We start from the raw sequence: 18767 nt of genomic DNA on the forward strand, positions 1-18767 counted from the left end.
TGTGACTCAAAATAGTTGAAAAGAGTTGGGTTTATCTGAAGTTGAATTGCTTCAATTTCAATTCAACCGAGCAACCCTAATAGGGGTATATGTTAATATAAATATGCGTGTGCCTTGACTACCATATTTTCCTAAACAAGTTATAAAATTTTTAATTATCAATATTTTTCATCAGCTTTGCCATTAGCGCTGATGGTCATTATCAAACACTGTAAGTTTATAACTACTACTAACAATGATCAAATTAACTCCGTCCCACGATAGTCGGGCCTAACACAGATACCACTCTTCGAAAATATTTCAGGATTAACTTCTGGCGCTGCAACAACAACAACATCAAATTAACTCATCTGACAAAACCCGTTTACATGAAGCCTCAGATCCACCTCTTTTAACAAATGAATGATTCTTTTAATATTAAATTCAAATGAACCGCCAAAAAATCGCAGCTATTTTATGTTACTTTGGAATGAACATACGTACAATCGATATGTGTCTTGGGAATCAGTTCGCTAAGCTCTAATATTTGCAAATGGGTGTCCTATATAAAATTTGGTTTTAAAATATTTTTATTAAAGAAAGCTGCCCTTTTATCTCACATATTGTTTTATAAAAGAGTTGGTAACCCTTCTTCAAATGCATTTTCTCCGAAAGAAAACAAGTTTTTGTCAAACTACTATTGTCACTGTCAAACACAATTTATATTCCGTCCGAACACATCTTAGAAGTAGAGCTCACTGAACAGAACTTATTTCAGTGGCAATTAAACATAGCTCAGTAATTTTTCGTTGTCCAGTGTCATTTGCGGGCATTCTTTTTTTTAGTTTCGCACAATTAAATCATCAATCTTTAAACGAAAATATTTGACATAGTTTTTCTTAGTGCAAGCAGATTACAATTAAGAAAACATATTTTTATTTTAAAAAGTTTACACTTTTATGCAATAAGTTTTGTGTCGGCAAGACGAAGTGAAAATGGAGAAATAGAAATGAAAATAATGTGTGCGTAATCGAATCCAGTGTGCTTAGTGAAAAACGCGAACCTCGTACAAGTAGAAACGAATAAAGCAATTGCAACAATAATAAAAGACGGTCATTCGTAATGAAAAGCGGAAAATTCGATTTTTCTAATGAACCTCTAACTTAATATTCCAAAAAATAGTTTTTACAATTTGGCAATCTAAACAAGGATAAGAAGTTTCACTAGACATTTTTCTTTGGATTATAGAAAAACAATGGTAATAAATTTGCATTTAAATTGAGTAAGAAAATTATTTTGTCGTATTTTTGGGTGTGAGGAAATGATTTTGTAATCGTTCGGTGACACAAACGCCTACACACAAGTGTGATTTTCACGCAAATATTGTTTTGTGCTTGTCCAAAGTTTTAAATAATATAGTGATGGTTGTTTTCATACGTATTATCTTATATAAGAACTGTGGATCCTTTTTTTGCTCTGCTTTGAATTCTATATTGGTGTTTTCATTAAATACTTCAGAACGTCACAAACATTAGTTTGGCACAAAAATTTGGTTAAAAACTTTTAAAAGTTTTAATTTGTTGAAAAAAATTGCAAGTGACAGTTTATAGATGACTGCATGATCGTCGTAGAAATAAATTTAAAAAAGTAAACGTTTTGCATTTGTTTGAAAATGTTATGATTTTAATGAAACGTTTGTATTCACACGTGCATTCTGTAGGTATAAATGTAGAAACTAGTTATTATATTTAAACAAATGCTCAGTCCTATTATGCAATTTAGATCCTCAATGGCCTGGCTTTATAGTCACAAGCCACCAATCACTTAAAATATAATACAATGAAATGAATTGAAACGATAAACGTATCGAAAGCATGATAACATATGAGTAATATATTATATAGCCTTTCTATCTTATTTACTTAAGCTCTGCGTTGTTACTTATCAAAAATAGTAATTCTAAATGACATAGGTGAAATAATTGGTTTTCATACTAAACTAAATATTTCTGGTAGATATAAATATTGAGGGGTTTGGAGCAAAGCAAATATTTCCCAGATTATTTTGTGAATGCTTCTAAAATTACAGAACGATAAAAATTATGAATATACGGCGTCTATAGATCCGCTTACCTTATATGTATACAAATATTGCGCGGCAACAATTTGTAATCCTAAAATATTTCGAATATACATCATTTGTGTGAAATATTACTAAGGTCCATACTTACGCTGCTATTTTAATATACATATCTGTACTTAGTAAGGTAAACTTCATTTTCACAATTTTTGGTTATTTTGTGCGAGTTTGTTGCAGTAAAACATTAAATTATGAATGTATAGGTATGAGTACAGCTACAAACAAACGTAGTCAGTTCATGATCAATAGGTACGCGCAAACGTCATTGTTTGATGGAGCAGCTGGGGTATCACCAAATTTGCACGTAGGCAACTTACTTATCTCTCTTTTCCAACGAAGAATTACCTAGCAGCAAAGTGTGATTTTGAACTTAATAATGGCAAATATATTAGTAGCTAAGCCAGTAAAATTTGTCATATGTCTTTTGTTGTGCCACCGAAAACACACTTCTCAGAGTGACAAGACGAGTAAGGAGTTAATGAAAAATTTATTTTGTGATTAGCACCTTTTTCCACTGCCTTAACTTCAGGCACTTAGTATGTAGTACATATATAATTTTACCGTTTGGGGGTTTTTTATATAAACATGTTTATGCAAATGTGTTGGTGCATATACATATGTATGTATGCATGTGCTTAAGTATAGACAATAGCTTTTATACTTTTATATCATTGAATCTATAGACTTTATTAATCTAATCAATTTGTTTATTGAAAGGTGTAGATAATCAATATAAGCATTTAATTCAAGAATTAATTTTTTATATGCATAATGACATTTTAGGAGTATAGGCGGCTAACTAAGCTACAAGATATGATAACATAGCATCCTATACACTTTAGCAAATATAAACAATACTATGGTAGAGATATACATACATATGTATGTACATATGTATGTTTGTGTAATAAGTACTTTATTGCAAGACATACTATGTATTTTGTTTATGTTGATTGAAATATGTAAATAAGGAAAAATTACAAAGTAGAATGGGTTGACGAAAAACAAAATGGGCTCGTTTAAGAATTTTATTTATTTGATTCAAAAAAATAATCAATTTGTTTTTTTTTTTATTTGGAAATGTTTAAATTTTTAAATGCCATTTTCTAAATGTCTGGTTAGCAGCCATCTGTTAACCAAAACTATTTCTTTCGTTAAAAATGATATATGTACATATAATAAAAATATGTGTTTACTTTTCTAGGAATCAAGCATTTTTATGCTTTCAACGCCTATGAGGTCCTCCGCTCCGCTAAGTCCATCCGCACAAGCTACTCTTAATAAACATTTACCCAAACTAGCAACGAAGCGCCTTACACAACAACAACAGAATGTCAAAGCTGCAGTGCAAATGGTCGATGCTGGCTGCTGTACAGGTATAAAACACAAAATTTCACGTGTATGTACATATGTATATTCACAATGGATGTATGCAGCAATATTTTATAAAGGAAGTAAAATATTTTCACTGCTTCCCCAAGATACCACTAAGTTACCAATAGTTAATTACCATTTTGGTCCTTTAAAACTTTTTAAATGTATGCATACATACATTATATGCATATGAATGTTAGTATATCAAAATATAAAAATAACATTATTTATTTCAGATCTATGTAGTAGCGAAAATATACCAGAGGTCGAGATATTTTCCCTCTTGGAGGAACAAATTCCTAAATATAAAGTGAGGTCGGATTTCTTAACCGACTTTTCTGGGTATTCCAATCAGGATTGGTTTGTCCCTGCACCGGCATTAGAAATACCTACCGAAGGTTTAGGTTTAACCAAAGAGCAAACACGTGAGACGCTAAACTATTTTCGTAAGTATATTTTATAATTAATTATGTATTTATGTATATAAGTATGTATGTATTGGTATACATATATTCATATGTTTTGGTTTTAATATTTTTTTCTACGGTTAACTTTTTCAATCAAAATATGTATATAAAATTGAATATCGTTTAAATATCAAACTCTAACAAAAACATATGAAAAAGCAAAGATTTGTCCAATGCACCTCTGGTTTCAAAAAATTCTTTAACAAAAGTAATTTCCATATTTTGGCAAAAAGTGTAGATATGGCTTATCAAATCTAGCTTTACTGAAACTGTAAACTTATTTAATATATTATTTATATTTTATTGGAATTACCTGATGATTCTCTCTTTTCCATCCATTCTTGCGCTCGATATTTTGAGTCACCACTGAAAAGAGAACTAAACAATAGCTTGAAATTAAAAAGCGCCTAAAAGATGCCAACTTGTTATATGCATTTGAAAAACATTTTTTGATAATGCTGCATATTTTTAGGCTGATCAATAAGTTATTACCACATTTTTAAAGTCAAAATTCTTATTTTAACCCCGAACACAACTGCACGACAGCGAAATTTTACTGTCTCCAAATGGCATCTTAAAGCCAGCTTCTTGAACATTTTGACATATCAAACAGCTGATGTACACAACTTCATTGTTGCCGTACTAAAAGTGTTCACTTAAATGAAATTTCAATATTTTGTTCAAAGTGAATTTTTCTGAAAAAATAAGTAAATGCTATTTTATGCTTCTGTAAAACAACGTTAGACAGAGTGGCTTAAAGCCAAGCCCGGCGTAAGTTCGCGTGTTGCGTAAACGGGAAAATTCGCTCAGCTCGGCTTTGAGTGTCCACTCTACGGGCGCCCTAAGGGGGGGCCTTAGACTTTTAGTTTACATATTTGGAGCAAAATTAGAAATAGTTTTAATTTAGCGACAGCGACCACTGCAAGCCTGCTTCCGTGAAGTCGTGCTGTCGTCTAAATAACTGTTCCCATAAGAACAGTTACTTTTTGTCAGATGCTGCCTTTCACTTGTTGCAGTGTTTCATGTGTTTCATGCAACATCGCTCTGATTTGTATAATCACTACAATTATTTTCAATCATATTAATTTCTTCATATCTATTAAAAACTTACAAAAATACTAATTTTTATTAATTTTTTAAAGAAGCAAGAATTCTTTAATTGTGATTTACTGCATTTACGGGTGTACGTAGCATTCGGCCAGGTTGTTGTTCTCGCAAGGCCCAGTGGGGTGGACCGGATTTCTCTCGTTATAATTGTAATTGTCTTCAATTTAGAAGCAATAGCACGAAAACATGTACATACATACACATAATTAAATAGTTTGAATATTTCACAAACCCTTTGACAAAATTTCGTTAGATATGACAAATGAAGTTAAATTATAAAATGTTAGGTACCAAAAATGTACTAATATCTAATATTTTTCACTGATAAAATCTATAACAATTTGCAAAATTTTCCTGTTAAAATTATAATTAAATTTACTTATATTATTTATTTTTGAAATGTGAGATTCAGAGAATAGTTTAAAATATTTTCCATTGTCCGCAGGCTATACCCTTATACATATTTCTCATTTCTTTTTAGTGTTGCCCAAATAGAATTGAACTCATATAATTTTTTTTAACGCATTGATTCCCATAATTGCTTATACTATGTATATAGTGCTATCATTTTATTTCCTATCTTATCTTAGTTAACTTATTCATTAGATTCGTTTGTATACAATAAAAAAAAAACAATTATTAAATTCTCATTGAAATATTAATAAACTGCATTATCGATTATAATGCAACTACAGGCTCGGTCATTATATAGGTTTAAATTAGTTGATATTGCTATAGCTTTGTTTACTGATAGATAGATACGTTAAATGTTGTATTTTTAAAATGTTTTCTTAATAACAAATTTTCCGCAAGCAATGTACTGATCCTTCAAATAATCTTTGTAAATATTGAAACACAAACAAAAACAGTCAATCAATATTAACCATTTTGTTATGATTTCAAAATATGTACATATGTATGTATATATGTACATACATATGCCCAATTATAATAACTTTACCTTCAGATACTAAAAAAATTTTCACATATTTATTTAAAAATGAAAATATAATATGTACATACATACATATGTATATCAAATAGATATCAGAGCCATGATCATCCTCGTGGTGGTGATTGTGGTGTTAACCCAATTTTGTCTGATTAACGCCTTTGACACATGTCGACACACAAATTCCGATTCATTTTTATTTATAAGATAAATTAAGGAACACCTAAAATTTTTAATATCATACTTACATATACATATAAGTTGACGGCGCGTTAGCAATATATTTTTTATATACTCTAATGTTAAGAATGTACCGTATTCCCTGCTGCCTAAAAAATGTAAATTTGTATAAAATAACATTTCGCACAACTTCAGATATTTTTTCAGTTTCCCGTTTTTTTCATCATATTAATAAATACTTGTACTTCATTTACGCTCCGTTACAACTTCCGTAAGAATCAAACTCGTTTTTGTAGCAGTATTTTACTCAACTGGCCATTGACCCGAATTTTTAGCTCTTTTGGAGTATTGCATATATGGAGTAAAGAAGAAAAATAATTAAATAAAAAATTATAAATATAACGCGCTTTTCGTTTCGCAGTTCATTTGAGAGCAATTTGCAAAACATGACATGCCTTTGGGTTTCGGATTACACCTGCAAATAATTTGAATATTTTTTTATTTAAACAATAACTATAAATAATTCCGAGAATTTTCAACGATTTTTGGTTAATATTCCGTACAGTCCGATTTATGTGTTACACAGCGCACGTATTATTCGTAACTTGCATATAATATTTTATTCCAAGTCGACTTTTATTGTAGAAATAGTAAGTGATTTACGTCTTCTATAATTATTTATTATTTTTGTAAAAACTTATATTAACATCTTGGCGATTTTCCATTAGTGGCTCAATACGCAATAACAATGAATAAGCAATAAAAATACCATTAATATAATGTATTGCAAAAGTAGTAGATCGGGTCGATGCTCAAAAGTTTAATCATATACTTTTGTATTATATTATATAAGATTTAAGATACATAAAACAAGTACCTTATTTCCAAAAAAAAAAATCAATTTCAGGTTATTTCTTTTCTAAAAAGTTTTTACTTGTTCGAAATTCATATTTCAATCGTAATAGTTGGCATACTGCTTGCCAAATAAATATTCACATCCTAATTTATTTATCTAAATACATATAAACTCATACATATATAGTATATTTAAATGTAGGTGTACGTGATACTTATTTTTAAATATGAATGACTGATACTTAAATTTTCGAAGCTTTTCTAATTCATTTATGCCTATTTGTTTATGTAACGATATGCGTTTATCTAAAAAGAAAATATCAAAAAATTTCAAAGAACGTGCATGAGGTAACGTAACAGTACAGTAGTGGTTGCCTGGGGCTGGATTTTCAGAATATAAACTAAGATGTTTTGCAAAACATTACGATATTCTAAAGAAAATCAATCCTGAAACTGGGAGGTTTATGATGCCACCAATTTCAATGTGTAAAAATCAAGCATCGCTGTTAAACCTTCCATTAATATTTTTTTACGAGAAAGAAACAATTTCAGTTGCAATTTAAAAATTAAATATTTGAAACATGTTCGTGCAACTGTAAGATTTTAAAATGTTGCACTAATTTAACATTTTTTTTGAACATAGCAATATTGCAAGAGATTAAAAGAGTTATAAAAACTATCGTATTACTTAGGCAAATAAAAAGTAAATTTTCAATAGTAACTAAAATTTATGTGACTAATATTTTCTTCAACAAAACCGTTGCTAGCAAGTGAAGTTGCACATAAGAGGTTTAACCGTCACTCCTTATTCTAATAAAATATATACCTTCTTTTTATTTGTTACCCTCACTGTAAATGTTGATATAGCAGTGCATGCATACGTCTAGTGGATTGTATGTTCGACAAGATAAGTGTCAACTATTGTTATTAATTGGATTTTTTATCACCATTTGTTATTGGCTTTTGCAAATGAAATTTTAATACCATACGCTTTTTAAAAAATTATACAATGAACGCCGGTTAATAACAATTAAAATACAGCCCTGTACGCTACTTACTCGCCGTGTTTTCTGCTGAGTTGGTTTAGTTTTGTTTGAAATTGGAATGTGTTGAAGAAATTTCGTTGCGGCAATTTGTTTCATTCCACTGTCCACTCAGTGTTCATTTGTGAGCGTAGACAATTACTATCACCGTGTGTTTAGTGCGTTGGAATGTCTTACGGTTGTTCTTAAAGTAAACGAAATTATGAAAAATAAATGCCAACTGGCTTAAGTGTAAAAGATTCCAATGAAAAATGTTATAAATGTGTTAAATAACAATATTGATGTGTAGCACGTGAAAATAACCTTCAACATATGACAAAACCTAACACTGACCAATTACTAATTGTTATATATGGTGCTTATTGGCAGGGCTAGTTCAAAGACAAGGTGGAACTCCAGAAAAAGCAAACATTTTCGCCATGTAAAACTTAACCAATAAATGCAATACAGTTTGGTTATTGGTCAAGCGACTTTACTCAATACATCACTGATTAATATGCATATTTGCTAGATTTTCGCGTTTAAAAAGAAATTGGAACATAATTATTAATGCACGCATTTTTTTATATGTATTCTTTTAAGTTACATAAAACCATTCCAACGTAGCATTATTCATAATTGTATTTGTATGTGGTATATGAGTGACATTGATGTACTCGTTTTTTTTTCTTTTTGCATATGATAAGAAACTAAACCTGATATATAGCTATTTATATTTTTTTTTATCTAAATTGGATAGATAATTGAAGGGGTTTTAAACTAATTGTTGTGATAAGATTTTTGTATTCCAATTAATTTGGCCGTTTCGCACAGTTGAAGAATTTCTTCGCACATTTTCATTGAACTTGTAGAACTATGTATGTACAAATATAGTACATACATAAGTGCTTTCGTATATTGTTCCATTTAGCCATAAAACTGTAAAGCAAATTTCCGTTGCTGTCATATGCCAAGAAAAAGTCAGTGCAAAGATAATCATTACGTCATGATAAGTAAATAAACTATACCATATGACTGTCAGATGTATGGATGCAAAGAAAAAGTTACCGTATGACAAACACCCTATGCGTTATTCATAAAATACTACGCTAGGGATAAAAAACATAAATAATAAATAAAAAATAAAGTGACAATCTGCAAATGACGGTCTAGTTAGCGGATTTAATATTGTGTACGTTTTTCAAATCATGCCGTATTTATTTTTGAATTTGTTAATTATGGCATATGACAAACTCGCTATAATACCGTGAAATCTCCCATAAGCGGACACTGGCGGGCCAGTTTTTCTGTCCGTTTAATAGAGATGTCCGCTTATTACACTGTCTTTAATAAGCATCAAAATGTACACAGTTAATGAAGATGTCAGTTTAATAGAGATTTTACTCTACTCAGAAGTATACTATATGTATAATTGCTTGCGTTATATTTAACAGGTATCGTTGATGTATCCATAATTTTATAACTTAATTTTTTTTGCGTCGATAATTGTGGTTAAAGTTATATGGCCATCGTTATAAGATAAGACTAGGTATTCACGATGAAATTAAAAAAAATCTGATTGTGCCAAAAAAAAAGAAGAAATTAAATCTGTTGTAATAAGAACGCCCGGTAGTGTTAAAATCGTACTTCCAACTATTATGAACACATATATTTAAAAAAATATGTCTAATGAAAATATAAGTGTGCCACAAAGCAATATAATTGCTCCAACCGACTTCAAATATGGTGACTCTGATATTTGTTCGAAACGCCGAAAGTGCAATGCTGATGGTACCGAGGACAATGGGAGTATTGCATTTACTGAATGTACACCACCAAAAATTTCTCCTTTGGATTTTTCCTCCATTGATGTGAGCTCAGATTTTAAAGGAGGTCTTCTTAATTCCACTACATCGACATCATCAGCACAGTCATCACCCATTTCATCAATATCTGAACAAAAATCGGAAAAATCGCTATTGATAACAACAAAGCCATCACAAACAAGTAAATGTTTTGAAAACACCTTTAAATTGCTACAAACCCAATTAGAGTGCAATGCAAAAAAGGCTGTTAGCGTTATGCAGTCCTTTAATGTGGATACGTCCTTTTTAAACAGCGGCAGCTGTTCATTACCTTCAATCAGTGAATCCGAAGAACCACCTACACATTTAGAGCTTGAATTAGAAGCAATGCGACGTGTACGTACGCTAGTTACAAACAAGACAAGTTACAATATTTCCCCGCGATTTGTAGCCCTTTTATGCGATTTTGTGTCTAAAGGTCAACATAAAGAAGATGAGAAAGATTATCGGGGAAATTGTTCAAAAGGTGGTGAAGAGGATTTAAGATATCATGCTGCTAAGAATTGTGACGGAAAGAACTGTCTAAGAGTTATAAGGACGTTATGCTCAGAACAAGGTATGCATCATAACGAATTTACAATTTGTATAGTCCCGAATCATGTTGCAAAAAATATAAGTTTTATTTATTTAAGGGAAGTCAAGTTTACTGCGTATTTGTCATTTAAAGTATTATAGCGGTTTCCGTTCTAAATTTGTCGATGGTTATTTGTAAACTCTACTGCAACTAATCTTTATAGGTAAAATCAAAGATAAGTATTTTTCAATAAAAGGCACACTTTATCGAGTGGTCGTGCAAATGCACACGTAGCCATTTATTTATAAATATATATTTTTTTCAAATAGACATTTATAAGTGTCAATTGAAAATAAAACAGTAGGAATTGCAGTTGTATGTGTTTTCATATTACTTTACGCGGTGAAAGGTGATATAAAGCTTTAAGAAGTAAGCTTTAGAGCCGATCATTCCACTGATAATAAAAATATTGACGATATATACATACGATATGCGTAGGTTTATCACAAGTTTTAAAACGAAACCAGGGGATGCTTTTATAAATCCCAACCAAAATATCTTTTTCCTAATTTTTAATTTTTATAGGTCAGTATGTATTAACTTAAATACATATAATATACTATAGTGGCCGAATGTAAACAATTTCTACGATTGTACTTTTACCTTTGACAATAGTCTATGCCGAACGTCTCGTGAAGATATCTCGTCAAATAAAAAAGTTGTCCATGCAAAGACTGGATTTTGATAGATCAGTTTGCAGCTCGTGAAGATATTTCGTCAAATAAAAAAATTTCCATACAACATGTATTTGGTCGTTAAGTTCTGTATAACAGTTATATGCCGTAGTAGTCCGATATCTTCGATTCCGACAAATTTGATATCTCAAAAACTGAGAGACTAGTTTGTGTATACACTGACAGACGGGCATGGGTCAATCGATTCAGCTCATCGTGCTAATCATTTAGGAATAAATTTATACCCTGTTCTGGCTATAAAAATTGCATGTAGCCTTACATGCACATTGCAATCAAATTAAAACTTAGTAATATCAGAGATAATTTAAAAATTTGTTTAAACATTGAAATTTCAAATCACTCAACTTATACTATAGAAAATTCGTTCGAATATGGTTTACAATTAAAGCTGCAAATATTTACAAATATTTTACTTTTCATTATGTACATCTGGTAACCATTCCATTTGGAACGTATTTCTTAAAGTGTTCTGCAGTGTTGAAAAGTGTGAAAATATTCTTTGAAATTATACCGGTAAATTTTCTCATATATTAATATTAAAAATTGATAACGAAAAGTTTGATTAACTTGAGAAAACCAGGCATGTCTAAAATATTGGAAACATTGGAGGAAGAAATTATCAAATATAATACACTTACATAAGTTTTTATTTTGAAGCTATTTATTTGTTTGATAATTTTTTTTTTATAAATATTCGATTAACGTATACAATATAGTATAATAATAACTTTGGTAAATAATTACTGAAGTTGAATGTATAGTACACTTTATGAGCAGGCCAGACATTTTTGTTCAGTTTGTTAAGGCCAAACTGATAAATCTAACCGAATCTCTTATATAGCTGTGATCATTCATCCCTTTCTTACGCAAAGCATTAAGGGTTCACGCAAATTCTTTTAATGTATTGTAGTTCGGTAGTCGTGACTTGTTGGGTTGTACTGCAAATGAATTGTGTCAATATTTGGTTTGTGTATTGTATTCAATGTTTACAGTTTAATTTTCATGTATTTGGCATTCTACAACACTGTTGCCAATTGATTTTTGACATTTGTTCCAATATTCATTCTCTATTAATAAAGCGATGAATATTTGCGAATAGGAAGTTGTGTTTGGTAAAATAATAGTGAGCTCAATTTCAGCTTAGAATTATAAATTTATTAACTCATCTGTATAGTAATTTTGTGAAAAGAAAAGCGAAAATTTCGTATGCGATAGAAAAATATATTTTTTAAACGGAGTAAACGGATTGTATTTGCTGAAGCTGTATCTTTAAGAAAAGTGCGTCACGAGACCGATGCCAGGTTTTTTTTTGTCGACTTGCATTAGCATAGTTCAGAAAGGCGATTAGCATTTAAGAAATATCAGAATACATGCACATATATGTATAGAAACATTTGACGTTCGTTTTGTTATAAAGTGAGTATCACAAAGGTTTAATATGATATAACTTTCGGTAAACGGGTTTTTTGTTTTATGATGTGTTTACTTGTGTACTAATGAATTTTAAATGTTGTATATTAAGACAAAAAAAAATTAACATCCCTTGGTTTTGCAAGATAGCGCAGGCGTGGAAAACAATTAAAATTCTCTCCACTTTGTCAAAAATCATGTATTTTCCAGTAATTTTGCACACCCCTCAACCGAATCCAATATCTAGTCAAGTGTTGTGTTTAGGAAAATATGATGCGTCAGAATGTGAAATGTTTAAATTCGTTTTCAAAAGTTATGTGAAATAAGAAAAGAACGTCGCGATAAATTTCTGTGATTGAAGTTAATGTATTGAAGCAAAACAGACATTTCAACTGTTTGATTTTCAATATTATTTACTTGATTTAAAATTTTCCATACGTACTATATGCCAACATAAGAAAATTAGCAATCGCTGAGCTGTTATATAATTAGCAATTTCTTGCCCTCGAATAAAAACATAAAATTAATTAAAATTGATGTGTGTGTATGCCTATTTGAAATATAAATAATTTTTTTGAATACGTGCAAATTTAAGTTTATTTCCAATTTGCTTTGGCATGCAAAACAATGGAGAATGCCGCTTCCAGTGGTTACGTTGAACGTATTGACCGTCTGCATCGACGCAACGCGTCGTGGTCTCCGGAAAATCGATATAATACTTTGGAGAGCGAAGTAGAAAATGTAGTGATAGTGAATAGAAATATTGATGCTGTTGCCGCAAACCCCAGTATTGACAGTGAAACGAATTTGCAATGGTTTGAAAATTGTAATGAAGACTTCGTGGATGCTGCGCAATTGGAGTATGAGGATGAAATATTGTGTACTTCATCCTCTTTTACAAATGCAGTATTTAATACAGTCGAAAATGCTACTTTAGCTGATCTTAACTTTTCTCAAATACAATCTAATAACCAATCTTTACTTGAGAACGAACAATTACTTTACGAAGGTAGTAAAATGTGTACTTTATATACAAATAAGCTTTAGGTTTTATGGTTTTCTAATATGTGAAATTTTCATAATGATTAGATTTTTATTTCGTGAAGGTTGAATGCCGAAAGTACAATAAAAAATATTTATTGTGAAAAATATACCGGTTTTGTTCTAAGCTTAATGAATAATTGTATGTATGTATGTACATACATAGGAACATGTGTCACTCGGTATTAACATTTGTTATTTGGTTTTAATAGAAAAGTGAATTAGTCGGCGTGTAAAAAAGATGTAATCTATTGTTGTGACTTCTACCAATTTGTTTTCGATTGCAGAAAATAAAATCGTATAGAAAAAAGGAGAAATTACAATTCATGTAATTATTGCTAAGATTCTCGACGGAAACCATTTTGAAAACCATTAACAAAGTAAAAAGGAATATCTAATAGCTATGAAAATTTTTTTTTCCGGATTATGAAACACATTTGTTAATCTGTACGGATTTGAGATACACAATTTTGTACAGAACTAATATTTTTTTAATACAAATCAATCTTTAGTACTAGAATTGATCATAAAATTTTGCTAATATCATTATTTATTTTTGTTTCAGTTCTATGTGGAAACCGTGTAAGCCAAATGACGCGTGCATATGATGATATAGAAGCTGTGACCCGCTTGCTGGAAGAGAAAGAAAAGGACTTAGAATTAACAGTACAAATTGGCAAAGAACTTTTAACGCAAAACAATGCACTTGAAAGCAGGATAACTGAGCTCGAAGCAGATTTGAAATCCTCGAATGAAGATCGCGCTCAACTAGTGCATGAACTACACAAGAAAAACGAACTTATCGCTGTTTTGACGAATGACTCTGACGAAGGGAGTGAAAATGGTAAGCAAATGCAATGTTGATATAAGTATGTCCGTGGTTGTTGATGTTGAAGCGGCAGAATTCTGCCGTTTTGATAGTCCTTGGTTGTGTGGTAACGGTATTATCCAGCTATACACTCACGTTTCTATGTCTTTATTTTGTACTCTTCATTATCAAAATGCAATATTATTCGCTTCTATCTTTTAGATACTCCCACCTTTTCCAAATCCATTACTTTGGATTTGCTACAAAAGAAAATTGCTACTTTGCAGGATGAAAATAAAAGTTTAAAACTTGAAGCCTTACAGCTTGCCTCAGAAACCGATGATGTTGAGGCGCAGGAACGTCAACTTATGGAAGACATAACGTCGCAATTGAACGAAGCGAACGGACGCTACGACAGCATGAATCTGGAGTTGGAGCGCCTCCGAGAGGAGAATCGTTTGCAGCATGAACAGATAATCAGTTTAACGGCGAGATTATCGGAAGCTGAAATGAGGTTGCATCAATTAACGCACGACAATGACGAACACATTACACTTTTAAATATAACCAAGGAGAACCAAAATTCATTAGCAGTGGAATTACTTGAATTCAAGCAACGATATCAAGAAGTACTCGCTCTACTGCAGGAGGCCCAGGAGCAATTGCGAAATCAGAGAAAGAAAACAATGCCGCATGCGCGTAGCTCTTTTATATCGAATTCTGGTTTGCTGCAGCCCGAATCGTTGCAAAGCGAATTAATGGAGTCATCAATGTACTCTGAAAATAGTCTTGATTCCGGTATTTCGGGTGATACGCAACGTGCAGATCGTATGGGCCGTTTAATGTCGCAAATGCCCGGTATATATGGTGGTGGTGCTGGTGCCGCAGGGTCCGCATATGGATTTGGAGGCGTTGGTGCAATACCACCATATAAGCGGGTGTTCGAAACGGTGCGATGTGCCAGCAAAACTGGCAATTATATGGATAGTGGTAATTCGTCGATGACCCAACTGGGCGCAATGGCAATGAGCAGTAGTGTGGGACCGCGGATGTCGGCGATGCCGTATCGTGGTGCCGCCTTCGATGACAATACAATGGGTCTGAAGACTTTGTCATGCGAAAGTCTGGCATCACAATCGGACGACGGCTATCCAGCGGCACCAAGTGGTGTTCCTGGTGCACCAGGCGCTAAAGACTTAGAAGCCGCTTTAAAACGCCTCACACCAGCTGAAGTATTGGCACGACGTGCTATGCTCTCCTATGCTCCAGTTGGTACATATTCATATGATGAGCAGCCAACCACCACAAATACACTTCCACTAGGTGTACGCACGCCAGATAGTATTATGTCGACAGGTTCGTCAGGTATTTCATCGTCGAATATGTCGGCATCAATGCAACAATGGCGGCTACCGGAAAAATTGCAAATTGTGAAACCTATAGAAGGTTCACAAACACTGCATCATTGGTCCAGATTAGCAACGCCTACATTAAGTGGCTTGCTTGAGGAACGGCCCGGTGTCACCATACGCGGTGGACGTGGCCTTGACGATTTGGGCATGCAAGTGTATACTTTGTCCGATGTGGAGGAAGACGTAAGCGATGACTTACCGGGTAAGCAATTCGAAGCGTCCGGATGTACATTTACGTATACAACGAGTATGGTAATGCATCCTGATGACGGTTTAAATGATTTGTCATTCTTGTCTCAATCACAATTGTCATCACGTATGGCCTCCGCATCGACATCGCGTCAACCAAGTTGCCCGCCCACACCACACGGTGGACTCTCGCGCAAAAATTCCTGCTCTACGTTTTCGGTAAATCTCGGATTGGCTTCAATGTTAAACGAACGTGGTATCAAGGCTGTGACGCCAAGTGCGCTGAATACACCTGCTGGACCGAACTTCACACCAACTGTTACGCCCTGCAATAGTCCTGGTAAGTTAGAATACAACGTATTATTTGTAGAAGTCTGCGCTACAAGATATATTACAAAAAAGAACTATTCACGTGACATGTTGTATGAATGTATTTTACCTCGTACTTTAATTTCATTATTTCATTTCCATCTTGCAGAGGGTTCACCGCCACGCTCAGCATCGCCCGAACCATTGTTCGGCATACTGTCGACTGGTGCCGATTTGATTCGACGCAAACTAATTGGCGATATTGAGAGGCCGAATCGTAATCAAGCTCAAAAACAACAAAAAATCATGCTATCACGCTTGGAAAGACGTGCATTACGTTCGCTAAAACTGGTCGAGAAGGTGGAAAGTATTGGTTTAGAAAATATTATAGTTGCACAACCGAATACTATGTCCCAGTTGGCTAGCGGTATAGCGAGTCGCAGCTCTAGTCCAATGGCACAATTAATTAGTCTTAAGAATCTGCACACTTGCGCCAATAACGTAGTGGACGATATACACTTCGATCGTGATCAAATAAAAACCGTGTTACATAAGGGACTGACCACGCCCACCACAGCCAGCTCAAGCATAAGAAGTGATGATGAAAGCGTGGAAACAGAATCGATATCAAGCGTAATAAGTACCGAAAGAACTGTTAAAAATGTACAACAGCATACAGTAATAAATAGCACACAAAATGTGATTGCGGCAACGGCCACAACAGCGGCACCTACAAATGGTACAAGCACAACCGAGTCCCGTATAAAGCAATTACAACGACAAAAGTCGCGTCGCAATCTGAAAAATGGCATTGCTGGTCAACGACCAGATTTAGGTACGATTAATGGTAGTGCTACTGGTGGTGGTAGTGGACGTGTACGTCCCGATCTAGGAAAAGTGTCTTCTGGACCCTCAACGTCTGCGGCAGCCAAGAGCAATATGACAAATGCCCCTACAGATATGCCAAAGACGAAGAAGGGTGCGCACAATAAAGAACGCGAACCGCGAGAACAACAAGAAGGTGTTTTACAAACAGTTGTCGGAACTGTGAGTTCATTACTCTTCGGACGTAAAGGTGGTTGGCTGTAGAGCACTTATACTACTTATTTTACTAAATGTGCTTATTTAAGTATGATAATAATATATAATAATATTTACTACATAATTTAGTTTGATAGTGTTTGAAGCGAAGATCAATTGTTATAAACGGATAACGAATAGTGAGTTCTAAACGATGACGGAGCATAGTTGAAAAAAAGTTGAACAACTAACGAAGAAAATTTGCAATGAAGACAGTGTTATTTTTTATTAGCAAACTTAAATGGCATTAATACGCAAACATCGAAGCCAAATTGCTTGTAGTGTTGTAAGCAGGCTGCAAAGATGTAAATAAGATATAAATAACCATTGATTGCAACGACAGTGCAGCTGTAAACATGCCTATGAGTAGGCTAATAACATTTTTTTTGTTTTTTTTGGTGCACTTAGTTATGTAGCACAATTAGGGGATTCTCTTTCAAAACTCTTGCATTATAACCACGGCAATATCAACGAAACACGCAAAATAAATATACTACCCATCTTAATTTACGTGCAATTAGGCGTAGCTGTGCCAGCTAAAATGTTACATATTCACAGATATGTTTCGCTGATATGTCTGTTTCTGCAATGAGCTGCGTGCGCTTGGATATTTGGTGTAGGATTGCATGCAATCATGCAAGAGCATAAGAATCCTCCTATTAAGTATTCCAAAAAACAATATGTCTAATTTGTATGCTATTCGTTGTTTATCCCTTCACAAGGCGTAGCTAACACAACTGTGTAACCAAATGAGGACTGGAAAAAACTTGTACAAGTCCTATTTAAATAATTTCAAGCATTTGCAAACTATTTGTGATTTGTACCGCACGCATACATATTTATCATTTATCTTATTTTTATCACATAACCTAAGAAATTTGTTTTTATGTTATATTGATTTATTATTGTTTATATATTAATTTATTGAAATCGAATATTGAGTTTTCAAGCATATACATATGTACACTTACTTTCACATGGCGGAGAAATAAATACACAAATAAATATTTAATACTGCCACGATGAGTTCACTTTATATCCACAAACTATATACGCTTACTTTGAAATACGCATTTTGTGGCAACAGTTTTGAAACTAGTGTAAACAACAATTTATTTAATGCCTGCTAATGTATTAATAATTTGTCATACTTTGCAAAAAAATTATTTTTAAAAAATGGCAATGAATATGCATACTTAATACACACACACATACACAACATAAGTGTTCTTTATTGTGTGTGTTTTCAACAGTAACATTCAATAAATTTTTAGTAGCTACATGCATGGCCAATATAGCCTTGTGCTGC

General features: G+C 32.8%; 1 protein-coding gene across 5 annotated transcripts; it reads left to right on the forward strand.

The window, feature by feature from the left end:
* Nucleotides 1–765: 765 nt before the first annotated feature.
* Nucleotides 766–18214, forward strand: LOC120767220 (trafficking kinesin-binding protein milt). Of its 5 annotated transcripts, XM_040093036.1 has the most exons (6): nucleotides 766–1237; nucleotides 3323–3494; nucleotides 3729–3938; nucleotides 14226–14504; nucleotides 14691–16409; nucleotides 16548–18214. In XM_040093036.1, exons 1-6 carry the CDS (start codon nucleotides 1235–1237, stop codon nucleotides 17465–17467), a joined length of 3303 nt encoding a protein of 1100 aa, XP_039948970.1. In that variant the 5' UTR covers nucleotides 766–1234; the 3' UTR covers nucleotides 17468–18214. The 5 variants fall into 5 exon arrangements, with proteins under 5 accessions (XP_039948970.1, XP_039948969.1, XP_039948972.1 ...); XM_040093035.1 differs by lacking the exons at nucleotides 766–1237; nucleotides 3323–3494; nucleotides 3729–3938 and adding exons at nucleotides 8308–8483; nucleotides 9530–10496; XM_040093038.1 differs by lacking the exons at nucleotides 766–1237; nucleotides 3323–3494; nucleotides 3729–3938 and adding an exon at nucleotides 12332–12625.
* Nucleotides 18215–18767: the final 553 nt, after the last annotated feature.

This window comes from Bactrocera tryoni, chromosome 2 (assembly GCF_016617805.1).
Source record: "Bactrocera tryoni isolate S06 chromosome 2, CSIRO_BtryS06_freeze2, whole genome shotgun sequence".
Lineage (NCBI taxonomy): Eukaryota > Metazoa > Arthropoda > Insecta > Diptera > Tephritidae > Bactrocera > Bactrocera tryoni.

Excerpts from the sequence above, each read along its gene's own strand:
- LOC120767220 (XM_040093035.1), top strand. The coding sequence starts at position 9,758 with ATGTCTAATGAAAATATAAGTGTGCCACAAAGCAATATAATTGCTCCA. Across the intron at positions 14,505-14,690 it reads TGACGAAGGGAGTGAAAATG|ATACTCCCACCTTTTCCAAA; the intron begins GTAAGCAAATGC and ends TCTATCTTTTAG. Across the intron at positions 16,410-16,547 it reads TACGCCCTGCAATAGTCCTG|AGGGTTCACCGCCACGCTCA; the intron begins GTAAGTTAGAAT and ends TCCATCTTGCAG.